The sequence below is a fragment of the Cryptococcus neoformans genome, chromosome 5, assembly GCF_000149385.1.
Source record: "Cryptococcus neoformans var. neoformans B-3501A chromosome 5, whole genome shotgun sequence".
In the NCBI taxonomy this organism is placed as follows: domain Eukaryota; kingdom Fungi; phylum Basidiomycota; class Tremellomycetes; order Tremellales; family Cryptococcaceae; genus Cryptococcus; species Cryptococcus deneoformans.
Genome location: NC_009181.1, coordinates 1,249,661 through 1,266,366, shown reverse-complemented (window position 1 = coordinate 1,266,366; position 16,706 = coordinate 1,249,661). Strand labels below are relative to the sequence as shown.

General features: G+C 48.0%; 7 protein-coding genes across 7 annotated transcripts; 3 read left to right on the top strand and 4 right to left on the bottom strand.

The window, feature by feature from the left end:
• Positions 1 to 311: 311 nt before the first annotated feature.
• Positions 312 to 1,424, bottom strand: CNBE4710 (hypothetical protein; the record flags this gene model as incomplete). The annotated part of the gene is made up of 3 exons (XM_770105.1): positions 312 to 537; positions 586 to 1,226; positions 1,281 to 1,424. The coding sequence occupies 3 exons, from the start codon at positions 1,422 to 1,424 to the stop codon at positions 312 to 314; spliced, it is 1,011 nt and encodes a 336-aa protein (XP_775198.1).
• Positions 1,425 to 2,686: 1,262 nt separating this feature from the next.
• CNBE4700 (hypothetical protein) lies at positions 2,687 to 4,028 on the top strand (the record flags this gene model as incomplete). Its single annotated transcript, XM_770104.1, has 3 exons — positions 2,687 to 3,212; positions 3,269 to 3,348; positions 3,414 to 4,028. The coding sequence occupies 3 exons, from the start codon at positions 2,687 to 2,689 to the stop codon at positions 4,026 to 4,028; spliced, it is 1,221 nt and encodes a 406-aa protein (XP_775197.1).
• A 568-nt stretch (positions 4,029 to 4,596) lies between these two features.
• Positions 4,597 to 5,735, bottom strand: CNBE4690 (hypothetical protein; the record flags this gene model as incomplete). Its single annotated transcript, XM_770103.1, has 5 exons — positions 4,597 to 4,691; positions 4,750 to 4,855; positions 4,914 to 5,399; positions 5,467 to 5,654; positions 5,702 to 5,735. The coding sequence occupies 5 exons, from the start codon at positions 5,733 to 5,735 to the stop codon at positions 4,597 to 4,599; spliced, it is 909 nt and encodes a 302-aa protein (XP_775196.1).
• Positions 5,736 to 5,995: 260 nt separating this feature from the next.
• On the top strand, positions 5,996 to 7,548 carry CNBE4680 (hypothetical protein; the record flags this gene model as incomplete). The annotated part of the gene is made up of 5 exons (XM_770102.1): positions 5,996 to 6,011; positions 6,062 to 6,151; positions 6,218 to 6,351; positions 6,409 to 6,488; positions 6,552 to 7,548. The coding sequence occupies 5 exons, from the start codon at positions 5,996 to 5,998 to the stop codon at positions 7,546 to 7,548; spliced, it is 1,317 nt and encodes a 438-aa protein (XP_775195.1).
• A 387-nt stretch (positions 7,549 to 7,935) lies between these two features.
• Positions 7,936 to 8,726, bottom strand: CNBE4670 (hypothetical protein; the record flags this gene model as incomplete). Its single annotated transcript, XM_770101.1, has 2 exons — positions 7,936 to 8,463; positions 8,529 to 8,726. 2 exons carry the CDS (start codon positions 8,724 to 8,726, stop codon positions 7,936 to 7,938), a joined length of 726 nt encoding a protein of 241 aa, XP_775194.1.
• Positions 8,727 to 9,432: 706 nt separating this feature from the next.
• CNBE4660 (hypothetical protein) lies at positions 9,433 to 10,065 on the bottom strand (the record flags this gene model as incomplete). Its single annotated transcript, XM_770100.1, has 3 exons — positions 9,433 to 9,458; positions 9,512 to 9,975; positions 10,037 to 10,065. 3 exons carry the CDS (start codon positions 10,063 to 10,065, stop codon positions 9,433 to 9,435), a joined length of 519 nt encoding a protein of 172 aa, XP_775193.1.
• A 3,951-nt stretch (positions 10,066 to 14,016) lies between these two features.
• CNBE4650 (hypothetical protein) lies at positions 14,017 to 16,681 on the top strand (the record flags this gene model as incomplete). Its single annotated transcript, XM_770099.1, has 4 exons — positions 14,017 to 15,386; positions 15,438 to 16,045; positions 16,099 to 16,552; positions 16,612 to 16,681. 4 exons carry the CDS (start codon positions 14,017 to 14,019, stop codon positions 16,679 to 16,681), a joined length of 2,502 nt encoding a protein of 833 aa, XP_775192.1.
• Positions 16,682 to 16,706: the final 25 nt, after the last annotated feature.

Below are 16,706 nucleotides of genomic sequence, written 5' to 3'. Positions count from 1 at the left end.
GATATTCACATACATGAAACATGATAAATTGAATACTTGCAGCTGACGTGAAGGCAATAATCCGGAACTGTACAGACGACTTTCTCTTTATCCAATTCTGATTCTATTTCGCGACGGTCCACAGTGTGATATTTACAGCGATGATGCCATGATGTTGCATATCCCACAGATAGGTTAATGCGATAATGAAGTCTGAGGAGTCAAGTCCATGATGATCAGAAGGGAAACTGAACTATTCAATGAGCATGATCCTCGAAATACAGACGGAAATAGCTTACTGATCCTTGACACGCGCAATGACCTGTAATGCCTTAGATATACCAAGTCCGATCTTCTTCTACCAGATGGCTATTGACAAGGTCAAGCTCATCTTCCATCAACGCCCGACCCTTTTTCCCCGGAGGCAAAACGGTTGCAGAGTCAAAATCAATAATTCGGAACCCGCCAGCAGGGTGGCGACGCCAGTGACGGGGATCGGGGTCGCCATGGAGAACCCCGGCTTTGTGAAGTTCACGATAATGAGATACTATTTCGTGTCTATACATTATGTTAGCAAAATTGGGAAAGCAAAGGATGAGAGCTCACTTTTCATCTTCCGACAAAGTTGTAACGTCTACTTCTTCGCCCACATCCTCCAGAATCATTACCCACACCTCACAACTTGTTTCCTCGTCTTCCTCTTCATCGTCATCATCGCCCAACACAAGCCTCCCTCCCCAAAGCCCATATGATCCCGGAACTACCTCTCCTTGTAAATCGTAGAGATAGTCGGTATAGATCATATTTTCCTGGAAGATGGAAAGCCTTGCCTCCTTGTCGGTGAAGACCCCCGGGAGTGGGGCTTTTGCGGGAAACCGTGACGGGTCTGTGGTTTTGACTATTACTGATTCTTCAAAGAATAAAAGTTTGGTTTGATACACTTGTACTTTCGCTCGAAAAGCATCCCAAACTCGGCCGTGGCTCAAACAGTCAACCAACATCAACTTTCGTAACCCCTTGATGCGTGGATTCCCTGATCGGGGAGGAAACGCTGGCGGATCATTCCATTCCGGTGAATTGGGGGATAGTATTCGGGGAAGAGAGCTCTCAAATTTGTTTGAGACATACGGGCCGTATAGGTTGCCATCTTTGAAGAGGCCGTGCATGAAGGTGTGTGGAGCTGCTATACCGAGAGGAGTATCGGAGGGAGCAAACGTGAACTTGATAGGGAGAGTATCTGGGCCGAGCTGTGTTGATGTCAGCAAGAAATTAACCAGCAACATTGCTCGCGATCAACAGACCTCTTTCTCTTTGACAGGTGCAGACAACGAAGGTTCGTCATCCAGCTCTCTCTCGCTCACCTCAGGGCTGTCTATTAAAGTTCGGGCCGAGGGTGGTTGCTTGTCATGGCCGCCAAGCAGGTCCGTGAGACTTTCGTATGACATAGAAGCTGAGGAGATTGGCCAGAAGAAAACCACAGTCAGACAGTGTCAAGTTCCGTCCTTGCTCAATTGTCGGTTCGTTTCGTCGCGCCGGCTTTTACACTTTATTTCAAGTCGTTGTTTTTCTGAAGAAATTGCCAACGTCATCACTTATGAAGGTGGAGGTCTCCAAAAGTAGATCGGGACACTAATAAGTAGAAGCCGTCCGACGACGAGCGCCCAACTGGGAGCGACGGAGCCCACCCTCCAATAACGGCTTTTGGTTGGATCTCGCAAACTCAAGACTGAATTGGAGGCATAGTAGAATGCAACCTAGACATATGGGGTTTTTGGCGTCACTGCCAAACCAATGACGGGGGGTTAATAATGTTCTTGGTCATATATTACGTAACAATAAAGAACGATCATCGCTGGTGGGTTCCAGGACGGGACGGATAACAACTTAACGGCTACTGCGATGGGTATTATAGACTTTGTACAAGAAGTTAAAGCCTATAAGATCATTTGTGTTATATTGGGCAATTCGCACCTAATCTTTGGTAAATAATAACCGGATGATGTGGAATGGGCGGTAATGGATATACGCACGATCAGTACTGGCTGGCGGTTATAGCATTTGGGCGGAAGACGAAGAGGAGTAATGAGGGATATACCATACACTTATCCACTAAGTGCTGTAATAGCGTATACACTGAAGCTTGCAGTGCGTTATCCGCTCCCTGTACTATCAATGAAACGATCGTTCGACTACTTTAGAGAAGAGTATATATGTCTGACTAACTGCGTGCGTGACACCACTTCTTCATTCTTACCTTTCTCATTGTTCTCTAAACTACCGTGTTACTTGGAATTATTAGTGTACCACTACAACTCTACAGCATCTTTACCTGTTATACACTTCGTATCTGATATCCCCACTGTAAACATTGGTGAGTAGGCTTTTTGCGCGATTTGCGTACTCGTGTCCTTGTGTTGAATTTGCGATACACTCGTGCCTCTTTCTAGCGCCATGTCGAATAACAACAACAATCGCTTTGACCATGGGTCTTATCTTCTCCAAGAGCTGCTCAGCTCAATGAAAGATGAATCCCCTATGTGGTCTCAATATCAACCCTTATGGGACCCGTTGTAAGTATACAACTTCGAGGAGCTTGTGTGCTGATTTATTCGCGACAAGGCAAGTCCTACAGGAGACGTCCTCAAACGCTACCGATCAAACAAAGAACAATAGCGGGATTGACATGGTGGAGGATGGACTATTTAATATGGCTCTCAGTAGTTTTCCTCCAGTCACGAATAACCTGCCTACTCAGTTCACGCCTGTTGGGTTGCCCATAAGCCAACCGTCCTCAGCCACCGGACTCAGTGGTGGTCAACCTCCACTTCAACTTGCGCCTATATCCGATACTTCTTTTTTCCCTCTTCTTTCTCTTCCTTCAAATCAGGTTCCGCCTCCCCCGCAGCAGCCGCAACTGTTTGTCCCTCATAACCTGCAACTCCCAACTACAATTACTCAAGATTTTCATGCTCCGGCACTCTCTCAATCCCCAGTGCACCAAACTCCAACGACACATCAACAGAGGCTGAACTCACATCCATTCGTCCACCGTACTGCATCCTCCCCAGCTAGGGTATCAAAGCAACCAGCTCCTTACCATATCCCCTCATCAACTGTGGCTGGGCCATCGAGTCAACTCGACGTCGCACCGGAAGGCGTCTCCAGCTTGCTAGATCTTCGAGTCGATACCTTTACATCTGAGCTTCCGGTATCGCAGGGAAGGGAGCCTACACGTAAGCACAAGTGCTATCGAATGAGGCTATGCGCTCAAGAGCTGATTTGCGATTAGGCTCGAGAGATCGTGTGCCGGAAGAGAACAGAAAGCGACGCCTACAGGCATGCGAGGGCTGTCGCAAAGCTCGACACAAGGTATGTCGCTGTCTCGTGATCATACCTAACCTTTAATATTAATTCTTGCCCCTCCACCCAAACAGTGTCAAGAGGGAGGATCTCACAAAAGTCTTCCCTGCAAGAGGTGTAAATCCAAGGGAATAACATGTGTCTGGTCAAGTAAAAAGAGAATGTTTGGACGACAAGGATTGAGTGCTCAGCGAAGGGCATCTAACCAAACTTCAGCTCGTGACACTGATGATAGTAATCAGACGCTCGTTAATATCAACGTTCGCGCAACCGTCTCGCCTATATCCAGCGAACGTAACCAGGAACCCAGGCGAACAGTGAGCGACACTGTGATCGCGGCTTCCGCCTCTTCACAGCGACCTTCTGCCAACCAAATTGTTTCATCGTTGCCGCCGCTTTCGGCCCAACAACTTGCGGATCACTACCTACAATTAATAATGGGACAATCCCAGAAAAGCCAGCAGTCAGATGCTATTGGATCTCAGCTCTCTCAGGCCCCACTTCCCTGGGAGATGATGGCACCCCAAGAATTGCAGAATCAACTTCAGGCTAGCCACCCGCAGGATCAACAAGAGCAACAACAATTTGCTTTAGATTTCACAGAATTCGCCAACACTGAGGATGGGAACAATACTGCCAATGGAGGATTCCAGTACGACTCGCTTGTAGAAGCGTTGTACGCATGGTAAAATCAATCAGTTTCGTCAAACAATATGGACGACGGTACAAGTAAAGACAATAGGCCGGGAAAATAGGTGCCGCACAAGGACTTTTCAGTGTAAATAGCTTTTAGCTCGTCGAAACGTTGACGGGACTTCTCTCCGGACGCGCCAAAGCTGCGCAAAGAACTATCTTTGGCTTGGTACCTTTCAGTGACTTCAACCCAACACTGTCGTCGTTGCCACAGCTCCGTTGGCGCCTAAGGTTCGTCAAGATCTTGAAAGGCATCGCGCGGATCTTGTGACCTTTCGATGGAAATCAGCGGGTCACTAAAATCGTAAACAAATGTATTAACCCGTGTATAGATTTGTCAGGTCAGTAGATGAAGTAGTAATATCTATGACATGCATGTATTGAACAAGTCGTCATGCTCTAATTTACACAAGAATCGATGTATCTATGCTAAGCTCAAAGCTATAATCCTCCACTTACGCCCCATTAAATACCATAGCTGCCCCATGATGCAGCCACCGATCTAATTAGCAAAACGAATCCCAAAGCTAACGTCGGCCCATACATTTCGTCTGTTAAATCCTGTTACCAATTGACTTCGAGATCACCATTGTAGTAGTAAGCTTCGATGGCGTAGAGGAACGCAAAGATGATGAAAGCCGCGGCACCAAGGAGTGAGACTATGATAAACATTAGCATTCCAAAAATAGGAGGGTAGGAATGCGAATAGACACATACTGTGTTTAACAGAGATTTTTGTGGAGAGATATCGTCCACCCAAGACAGCACCGCAAGTACATACACCGTGACCCACGATTGTCCCAAAAGCAATGACGGCCACACTCTGTGAGCATTTCATCAGCTTTTTCAATACTGAATTCAAGGCAAATGCAAGCACGTACATGAGCACCAGCCATCGCGATAGTGGTAATCTGACTTCGGTCTCCCCACTCACCCAGGAAGGTAAGTACAAATGCCTGCGCAAATACAGGGTTGGTGGTCATCTGCAAAGTCGTCCTAATCTTTTCCTTCAACACCATAGTCCAATGCTTGCCCTTCTCCAAAGGTCCGACATTGTTACCTCCTGATAACGGGAAGTGGATTGAGGGTCCTGATCTGCTAGGGCGAGGGGAAGCACTTCGATCAAGCCTTGAAGTCGATACACGAGGGCTTCGAGTACCAGTACCGGCTTCGACGGATTCCAACAGGATAGTGGTCCCTCGCGCATTGTGAGAATCGTGGACGGCAGAGTCTTCTTCCAGTTCTTCTTCGACCTCACGCATTTCATCTTGGATGTGGGATGAGCCAGATGCCATGCTGAAAGCTTCTTGAAGCATTTTGGCACCGAATACAAAAAAGAGGACGGATGCAGCCCAAAGAGTCCAAAGCTATAAGAGCATAATTTTAGCTCTTTCCCATGGGATTTACGTTCAACAGAAAGATTTGTAGGCGTACTTTAGGTATTAAGCCTAAGATTACACGTCCCAAAGCGGCACTTAACATGCTCATCACCACCAAGCTCGCGAAAGCTCCGGCGAACACGGTCATTCGGGGATGCCTCGTCGCCATAATGGCGGCGATAAGGAAAGTCTTGTCTCCAATCTCGGAAACGACGATCATCACAAAGGCTTGGACGAAACCATCTGAGGCCACGGTTAGCTATGAACGGTTTAGTTTTTGGGGGACCTACCGAGAGTACTGTCCGAGTTCGGTATTTCCGGCATTTTGACCTGTGATCTATAAAGATGAATGTCGTTGGACGGACGTGAACGAAGATATTCAAATTGGAGCAACAAAAAAACAAATAAAAAAAGGAAATAAGTTCGGATTTCACCGACTTGAAATAATAAGGCGCGCCTTGGAAGTCTCAGGAATTATTAAGTAGGCGTGAGCAGCTAAAGATGGCGAGAAGCATTCGACCAGACGTATAGATATATATCCATGCACTAACTGATCTCTGTATTCGATACGCAAAAGCGAAACAATGTCGACGAGACAGGGTGAGCAACTAGATGGCCTGTTTTGGCTAGACACTGACGGAGTCTCCCAGACAAATCCACGACGGAGCGCCACGCGAAGATCCTCCGTGAGCTCGTGAAGCAGCCTGGCAATAAGAACTGTGCCGATTGCAAGCGAAATGGTGCGCAAATCCATTAAGGAAGAGAGAAGGATGCATTACTGACAACCTTCCTAACACTATCTACAGATACACGATGGGCATCATGGAATTTGGGTGTCTTCCTCTGTATCCGGTGTTCCGGTATTCACCGTTCAATGGGGACGCATATCAGTAAAGTGAAGTCTATCGATCTCGACATATGGACGCCCGAGCAAATGGAGGTAAGTTGTCCGAAATATACCTTGAACAGGCTCTAATGAGCTTGATGGGACATATAGTCAATTCAAAAATGGGGAAATAAGCGTGCCAACATGTATTGGGAGAGGCATCTCAAAGCGGGGCATATACCATCTGACCAGTGCGTATTGGGAAGGCAGTTCTCTATCCAAATAGTCCAGCTCACCTTGATTAATCTTTCTAGCAAAATTGAGTCCTTCATTCGGTCAAAATACGAGACTCGCCGTTGGGCAATGGACGGACCTCCTCCACCCGACCCCAGTGTTCTCGAGAATGAAAGCACTGGGGGTGTCGTCTCTCCCCCACCCCATCAGACAAAATCCCCTGCCCCTATTCCTTCCTCCACTTCTTCCTCTGCGGCGCCCCCCGTCCCCGCCCATTTACCCAAGACCCACCCTTTGCTGTCAAGGAGCATAGCTTCCAGCAAAGCCACCCCTTCCAAGCCTACATCTGCCGTCCAAGCGCCTATCATTGATCTCTTTGCTGATGACCCAGCTCCTGCACCTGCGGCTGTCCCTGCTGCCAGCTCTAGAGCACCTGCACCAATCGCTACTGCACCTGCCCCTGCTCAGCCCGCCCCTTCCTCAGCTTCCAATATCTTTGACCTCGACTTCCGTACTCCCTCTGCACCGCCCCTTTCCAACTCCCCGCCCGCCTCTGGACCTATCTCCAACAAATCCCAATCAGCCAAAGCGGACATCATGTCCCTCTTCTCGTCTCCTTCCCCTTCTGCCATCCAATCCCAACAACCCAATTTGGCAGGTGGTTTCTTCAACGCTACACCAAGTGGCGTCCAAGCCACAAGCCCCTACGCCTCTTGGCAAGGTGGTATCACCTCTGCCGTGCCTTCGGACGGGACTCAGTTGGGGATACCAGTGGGTAATAAGTGGAGTGGACTGCAAATGGACCAGAACGCCTGGGGCGCTCCCCAGCACGCCCAAGCTACGCAGAAGACCCAACCCACTCAGGCGTACGCTCAGCCACAACAACAACAAAGCGTGAACAACATGGTTTCTGATCCATGGACACAGGCAAAAACCTCTATGGCTTCCCCTTCTGACCCATGGGCTAGCACGTCTAGTGGGGATGCCGGTATGGGCGGCGGATTCTTTGGGATGAACCAAGCGCAGCCCAAAAAGGAGAAGGATGAGAGGGATCCATTTGCTAATATTTGGGCGTAGGAGGGTCCCCTAGGGAAGAGATGGATCGGCATGATAGAGCGTAGATGCCTGTTGACATGAGTAAAAGCAGGGGGTCTTTGCATGCATTTGGCGTCTTGTTTGGATAAATCAGATGTCATCACATGTTCAACATGATCTCCTTGGCGACGCAAGTTGGATAAACCGGCCGTATACTGGTTTTTTACTGTGTACATGCTATATCTATGCTACAAAATGTTGCGGATAGTCATTTCAATGAGATCGTAAATTGATTGTCCGTCCATGGTTTCCCTGCCACCCCCTCATGCACAATTTTCTCACTGCAAATTACATGCATACGATCACTAACAATGAGCTCTCAGCATCGACAACATTCTCAACGGCGTACTTTGCACTCACCCTTCCAGATCATTCTTGCTGCTCCTTTGTCTTCGCTTGTAACGCCTGTATTCTCTCTCTCCTCTCCATCAACGCATCGTACCTTGTCTTCTCCATCTCAGTCCTCACCAATTGCACTTCTAACATTCTCTTTCTCTTCCCTCCATTTGCCTGTACATCTCCTACTTTCCCTTCCCCAGCTAGACCGTCATCATCCTTATCGAAATACAGCGCCCAAAGATCCTTCTCCTCATCCTCTTGTACCAACACGAACCCTTCCCATCCTTCAAACGTCACCCGCCGATCAATCTGTGTACAGTCCCATGGTCCCGTGAGATGGTCTTGCGCTTCGACACGGATACCGTGTTTAAGCTCATACGTATCAGCATCGACATAAGCCCAATTGAGCATGTTATCTTCGTTGATGGTGGTAACCATCCCTTCCCCTTTCCAACCCGCGCCTTTCCAACGTGATTGATTTTGTGGGTGTGGGAGGTAATACCCTTGAAAAGGGTGGGCGTAGGCGAGAGATTCACAACCAGCGTGCTGAACGTAGAGCTGTTTGATAATTATGTCAGTCCTGTCAGCTTCAACATTAGAGCTCGGTGAGGAATGTTACTTACCTTCTTATCCTGTAAGACGACCATACAGCCCTCAAATTTGGCTTTGTAGCTGTGTGCGCCAGGCAGTTTTATTGTGAGGTTGGTCTTTCGCCCTCGATGTTGCTCGCGAGCATTGGCCTTTTGTCCTTGCTGGATTGCCTCGGTCGTACCAATGATGGCTGGGCAGGCGGCAATAGCTGTCAAGAGGCCTAATACCATTGCACTTTTGAGTGTGGATGTACTGGTGACTGTTCAAGTTGCCAATGTTTCTGTAGCTATCCACCTATATGTCGTGGCTCCTCTTGTTCTGTTCTTGAATACTAGCCGGATCTTTTTGCTTGATTAGAGCTATTCGTTATCGGCATAGTGTATAGACTGTCAAACAAACAAGTGCACAGTGGCAGAGAGAGCGTCGCACTTCTATTTCTCCGCCGCCGAACATGGCGGACCCTGCATGACGGCATAAAAAGGTGGGGCACTTGAGGAACAATCCGAATGTTTATTATGACTTATGACGTAACGGCACCACTCAATCTCCAATCCACGATTCAACTTCTCACTTTTTTCCGCAGGTATCGACGTAGAATGTCGTGGATCACCGCAGACATTGTAACACCACACTCTAGAGTGCGGGTGCATGCTAGCATCTAGCATATACTACCATCTCACAGCATGCAAGGACTATTTACCATTTGCTCGCAATCTGGGACTGGACAGGTGTCTCACGGTAATGTCAGTCAAACATACTCGCCAGAGCCGTCTGGTAAGCAGTGCGCAAGGATGATGGTCATGCATGGGCGAAAGCGGCAAGAAGTATGCTACATGCGCTTTAAACAGCTTCTATGGGCAAGACAACTAAAATTATTAGATCGCTACACATTACTCCTCACGGCTTCTGATCATATCTCCACTCCTATTAAAAGGCTTATAGCAGGCCAATAGTAATGTCACCTGTGAATGTTGCTCAGCATTAGGCAAAAACGACAGCCAAGGATGAGACTTACCCTTAATCCTCGCTGTCAAATGAACCTCGACATCCAAATCCAGAGAGATGTTGATCCTCAAACTGCCCTTCTCTTCCTTGTCCTTACCACCGCCAGGCTGGTCTTCGGGGGCAGTGTCGGCAAGCTCATTAGGAAGAGGCTTACGTCGAGATTTAAGAGGCCCCAAAGCTTGGTCTGTGGCGCCGTCCGTCGCTCCACCGACGGCACCTTGAGCAGTATCGCCAGCCCCACTCAGGGCACCCTCGGCGGTATCGGTGCCATTCTGGACGGGCTTAGTAGCTTCTTTTACGTCCGGAAGAGGACCTTTGCCGCCGCGACCCTGTGGTTTCTTCTTTTTTTGTCGTTGGGGTTCGGGCTGAGGCTCTTTTGGAGGCTGGTCGTTGTTTTCAGATTGGTTATCATTGTCGTCAGGCTGATTTTCATCCTCATGAGGAGTAGGGGGAGCCTGATCTTGCTTCTGTTCTCTGTGATGAAAAGTCAGTGGCCATATAAGATATAGATCGGTGGATATGAGATGGGACGCACTTTTTCTGTTGGGCTTCTGGCTGAGACATGGTAAGAAATACGTATGGGACTAATACAGCTGTTAAGGCAAGTTCGAATGGGTAGAGTAGCTTTTCAGCTTTGGGGGATTTTTTGGTTTGTGGTTGTTGTGTCGAAGACAATGTGGATGACTTCTCGTCCAAGCGAGGTGGATCATATATATACGTGTGCCTAGTCAGGAATTTTGTGGCAAAGGATCGGCGATGATGAGGATTGAAAATTCCACACAGCTTCAGAACGTCATAAAAGGATGTTCAGCCTTATGTGCCATCATACAATTGCAGTTCGGAGATTCCCGGTGGAGGTTAGTAACTATTGTCGCAATTACATCATTCTCCGCAGGACTGTTGTTCTATTATTGCCGGTAGCTCCAACATGTAGGGTGTTCATCTGCCCTTGTTGCTCCTCCGCCGCCGTTGTTGTTGTTTCATCATAGGTGGATTTTTGGCGGATAGCCGGAAGCCAGGTGCATATAATAAATTTAAAAGTTCTCTAGCTTTTTCCCTGGAGAGCTCGTCTACTAACTGCTGCTGGTTTCAAAACGATCTTCGTAGAAACTGGACATCATTATTTCTGCATATTTGTCCGTAACATCCTTCCAATTCCCTTTTCATTCGCTCACAGGCTCCAAATCCATAGTACACATTATGCAGCAATCAAGGGATGCGCTCCATGTACAATACATAGAGAAGCGTTCTCTTCCTTGGTGTAGTTTGTGCGACGGTTCTTCCACATTTCGGTCGGCCTCCGCGACAACGCGCCACGCGCACATAGGCATGGACAACAAAAAATAAACGACGGCGGAAAAAAAATAAGAAGTCGGCTGTCGCCGACAACTCCCATGCAGCCAAGTAGTTCCCAGTTTTCATTGGGCCCCATTAGCCTTCTTCGTATCCCATTGTCCCTTGAACCCCTGGACAGGAACAGTTCGGCCTGGGGTGGTTCCAGGAAAACGTCTCAGGATTCTAACTATGCTTGGAACGTATTAGTAATGATGTCATGCTACGCTCTACGCCTGCTCGCTGCTGAGAGAGCTCCTTCGTGAGGAAACGAACGGCTACAGGGGATGTGATGTGATAGACCTGGGAAGCTTGAGCTGCTGGGCTGAATATATTATGAGATTGAGTGATCTAAAACGAAAGGTTACAAGAAGTGTCCCAAGAAGCGTTATTACATGATATCCATCGCTCGGGGATCTCTCTCAACATCTCGATGCTTCTATATATATCTACCACGCTGTCTGCACACCACGCCCTTCTAAAACAATGCCCTCCTCTTTTCTTCAACATCAACCTTCACTGACAACCTCCCACACAAGATCTGGCCCCTGGGGTACCTAACGAACACCCCTGGCGTGATTAATTGATCTAGTAAGACACTGCTCTCTGCTTCGCTGTGAGCTGTAGCATCATCCATCATGTCATCTAGAAGTGAGTCGACATTTTATTGATCTGGAATAGATTCTTGAGCTTCATATAGTAAGCTTCAAGCCATCGAGGGTTCTTTCCAAATCTTTCGATATCATATAGAGTATGTGGTGTAATATATGTGCTCAGTGACCGAGGAAAAGTGAGATTAGTGATGACTTGTACCTCAGTCCCTCCAGATTTGGATTGGTCATGTAAAAGAAGAATGGAGGATGATTGAGTGTTAAATTGTTGTTAAGCTCGACACCACATGCATTGGGCAAGGACCGAAATAGCGACTTCCAGCTGCGCATTTCCGGATGGACGATGAGGTATAATGAGCAAGCCAGAAGATGGTGATAGTACGTAGGTGATTGATGAGGACAGCACGCAACATCACATTTTGTAAGCTGTTGATGATTTTTGTGACGTGTTGTGCCGAGGAGCATTCTGCTCTGTATTTTGAAGTACTCTTCTTCTGTTTTTTTTTTTACCACCAAGTAAGGGGTTCTGAGCCATCGAATAAAGAGTTACTGGCCCTCCCTTACTTCGTATTCCACTGCATCCTTGAGTTGTTATGACGGCGCCCGGTCGGTATACGCTGAAATAAAATTCGCGCCTGTTTTTCTTTCGCGTGTCTCGTGACTACACCCTGGGAAACCTGCAATTTCTCTCCGCCATTCCCTTTTTGTCTCCCCTGCCGCATGCTGGTATAAATATCCCATCTGCCCTTGCCGTAATCCCTTCCATCCCTCTCTGAACCTGCGAGTAAGGCATGACATACATTTAAAGGACGATACGAATGAAAGACATAAAGCTGTGACTTCCTCGCAGTCGTTGGAACGCGCCTGCCACTTACGTCACCTCTCGTTGACTTTTTTGAGAGACTAAGCACACAAATTGGGTACATCGAATCATTTGTGGATATGATTGCTATCATCTGATATGAATTTCTGAAGGATGTTAGCTATGAGATGCATAAGAACATAAAAGAATGAAATAAATGGCTCATATCAGTGTATTCAGCGGCATGAGAAATCAGTGCAAGCCTGAGAACGTTTTTATCGAGCTTCTTTTGTTGACGCGGCCGTAGCGGGGGGGGGTCAGGGTCGAAGTCACACGGACCTAACCATTTCTCGAGATTTGGGTGGACCTTTTGACAACCACGAACAGATCTTTGTTACAAAATAAGTCGTCTTCTCTCTTGTCTTCTAATTGTTTGAATGGCTTGGGCTATTTGGTAACAATTTTCAAGCAGCGACATTTATCATTGAGACAGTCGACTTTTCGACTGCACCGGCAATATCGAGCGCTTGACAAGAAGTTTCGTCACGTGGACGAAATAGGGAAGGATCTGTTTCGGAGGTCAAAACAAGTTGGACATCGAGTGTTAGATTTGAAGGATAATATTGTCGCAGCTCGTGAGTTTGTCTTTCTTTGCATATCGGTCGTGAGAAGGTTCTGCGAGAATCTATCCAGAGCGAAGGCGAGAAACTGTTGTGCATGCGTTTTATGGCGGTGTTTGAGTTACCTGAGAGAGATGATCTTTCGGGCGGTAGCATTTTCGTGTTGTGTCCCGAAAATGGGAACTCTTGATGTGAGACTGGCAACTGTGCATGGGCCCGTTACGACCGTCAGAAATACGCAAACGCTATACTCATGCTGTCCCTTGGGACTTTGAGAATGGAGAGTTGCTCGGAAAGACGCGTTCTATTACTGCTTGATGGCGGAAGGTCAAGACTCGCAAGGATAGTGTAGTGGGCGACTAGACGTCTTGTTGTCTTACTCGTCTCCAGGCGATACATACCAGCCTTCTATAATGTCTGCTACCCTATATCCGCCATCCAGGCTGCGGTCCTGAGACTCTCCTTCCTGTTTGAACACCCACTCCTTCCACTAGCGTTGTCGCACACAACAATCACAACACACGTCCTCCTTCATCATCCCCATCTCATTCTCCATTTCTCGCTTCTTTGCTTTGCATTAGCATTTTCCTGTTGTGTTTTATCTTCCATATTCTTTCACACAGCTTATCCTCATTATTCTGACACACTCTTTTTCGTAGACGATTAACGAAACGAACGGTAGAACCTTACGGTACTTTAGCTTTTAGCGCCCTCACTCTTCACGCTTACTTCGACCATTGTAACACTGCCTCTCCACGGAATACCGTCAAGAGGACTTGTAAAAGTAAGTCGTTACGTTCTATTTATGCTACGATGTCGTTTTTGGACTGCGCTATCTCCCGAACTGCTCCACATGCATCTCGAAAGGCAGCGATCTTGAAGGAGGTCCGTGGGTGGCTCCGTTGTCCACCCAGCCCAGGCCTGCGGCGTTCCGCCAACCATGTTTGAATTTTGATTCATTCATTCATTCATCTTTTTCTCGCTCCCCTGTCTGCTTCTCAGCTAGAAATCTCGCTAAATACTTACGCAGTTTAATTGTAAAGTCACCTCGTCACTAGACAGGAGGACAATATCTGAGTAAATACCGGCCATCAAGTGAGTGCTCACGAAAATCAACCTGACGCTTGCTCACAGACAATTATATAGCACTATGGCAGCCGTGCTTCACATGCCTACCGTAGTCCACCGCCCTTCCATGGACCGTACACCGTCTTTCGACCAAAGTCGATCCCGATCAGCTACACCTTTTAGCGATCCTGCACCACACAATCGTTCCGGTTCTGGTGATTCTGAAGCCTCTCCCTACAACCAATCGTATCCTGGTTGCTTTCCTCAACAACAGTTTTATTCGGTTCAGCCACAATCTTGGACTACCGCCGCCATTCCCGCTTCTGCATTCCACACCCCTCCATTCCACGGCTATTCCGGCCAACCTGGTTTCCAACAGTTTCAACAGTCCCAAGCAGACTTTGCGGCGTGGGCAAATGCTTATCAGCATATGATGATGGCATCTGTAACAGGAGCTCATCAAACAGTACCCACCCCTCCTGCTTCTGCAGAGTATGAGAGACGCGGCAGTATGAGTGAAGGTTATTTTGACCCATCGTACGCTGCTTCACAAGGGCAGAATAAGCCGCACGGCAAAGGACAACAACAACAACCATTCCACCATTACAAACGAGGACCGTCTCGTGTTGCATCCCGTGAACAGGTGCGCTCGGCTTCTATGCCTAGCAAAGCAGATCCGCAACCATCTTCCCTCCCTAGATCACCGTCAGCGCCCGATGCGACGGATCAACGGACATTTCCTGTTTCTACTCCTAGCACTCTCAACCCACCCACGGTTCCTACATCAGAGCTTGACCCTTCAGTAGCTTCTTTTGTTCCGCCTGCACGTTTGAACACTGAAATGCGGAGGAACTCCCACTCGAGTGATAGATCTGATCGTGAAAACAGCCCGTCCTCTCGCTCATCCTCTGCTGCTTCTTCCAAGCCTCCTACCGTCCGTGCAGCGACTCCCTTATATCCTGGTCCTATCACGAACGCCACCAACGCCCGTCCATCTCCATTATCTAACTCTACAACGCCTGAAACTGTAGAAAAAGGCAGCAAGTCTGGCCTTAAGAGCAAGATATTCAATAAATCGGAAAAGAATCTGAAGGAGCAAAAGAAATTTGTTTCCCCTGTCAAACGCTCACTCCCTCCTCAGACTTTTTCATCGCCTTCTGAAACATCTACTAGATCTGCTACTCCTCCTGTAACACCCCCTCACGATTTGCCTGCGCCTTCTGCGCCTTTTGCGAATGTTGCTGCTGCGGGAAGCGAAGTCAGCTTGGCCGGCACGGAACGAACAGAACGAACAGCAACGATCGGGGATGAGACGAAGAGCAAGGGAAAGAGAAGTCTGTTTAGGATGAAGAATATGTCGACAGATAACATTTCTTTGAGCTCGACGGTTTCTTCTGCCAGTATGATGATCAGGAAAATGGGGAGTATTGGAAAGTTGGCGAAAAGGAATAGGTGAGTGCAAGTCCTGAAGAGGTTAGATACTGTCAGCTGACGATGATGAAGTTTGATGGGTATTTCCAGAATTTTCAAAGAAAAGCCCAAGGATGAGGATGCCGGATTACCCCAGAAAGAAGTCAAGAAGATTAAAAAAGAAAAAAAGAAAAAGAGTAAAAGCAAGGGCGAAGCTGCACCCGCTGCTATCAGCCACGCTACTGCTGAGCCTGAACGTCTCATTAATGACGAAGAGGACCGTGCCCTTGCTGGTCTAACTCCTGCTGCCAAGCTTGCCCGACAGTATACCCTCCGCTCTCGCGCCGAAGCCGCTCAAAGGCAAAACGACAATGTCGCAGCCAAGTCTACACCCAACCAGGATGTTGTGGGGGACATAGAAAGCGTCACTGCTGCTGTACCTCACGAAGGTCCCAATCTAGGGCCTGAAGTCGTTCACGTTCAGCCTAGACAGACACCTACCCTCGTACATGCCGTCGCGGTGACCGAGCACGAGTATGATAGCGAGGATGATTCCTCTGATGAAGGCGATACAATGGAAGATCTCACGATGACGATGGGAAGGACAAGGTTATCCGACGAAGCTGATGCAGAGTTCAAGGCTACTTGGGGTAATGCGTACATTGATAAGAATGCGGTGCCGAAGAAAGGGATCTTGAAGCGTAAGTCTGTATTGTACTGTGAAGGATCATCTTGACTGATTTGAAAATCACAGAGTCGTCGTCCTATTCTTCGCAGGATGAAGAAACGAACAATCGACCGAGATCCAACTCTACCCACGAAGCCATTTCTGCCAAGCCAGGACCTTTGGCTCGCCTTCCTCCTTCCGATCCTGCACGCCTTGATGGCCTTGAGCAGCTCTTGCATCCCAGTGACGATTCCAAAAACCCATCCCTTCCAACTTCCAGTCCTGAACAGGTCTCTCCTGCTCCGGAAAGGATGTACCAGCTCCCCGTCCAAAACACCTCTGCTCCGACGTTATCTTTCATGACACCTTCCACCCACCATGCACCTCCAAGAAGCATGACTGCTCCTGGAAGAAAGAGGTTATTGTGGGCGCCGGAATGCGCAGTGTATACTACATATGACTGCTTGACCTATGATAGGAGGAGCGAACCGGCTACATGTAACCGATTGACACCCGAGCTGGCTATGGCCATCAAGCAAGAGTGAGTTCTCTGTTAACTGGCGTAGGATTTGTGACACATGGAGCTGATCTTGAGATCAGGTTGAACGCGTTCAAGCTTGAGATGCCTATCCATCCCGAGTCACGTATTTATACTCACTACTTTGCTTAGTGAGTGTACTCTTGATCGCATGTCT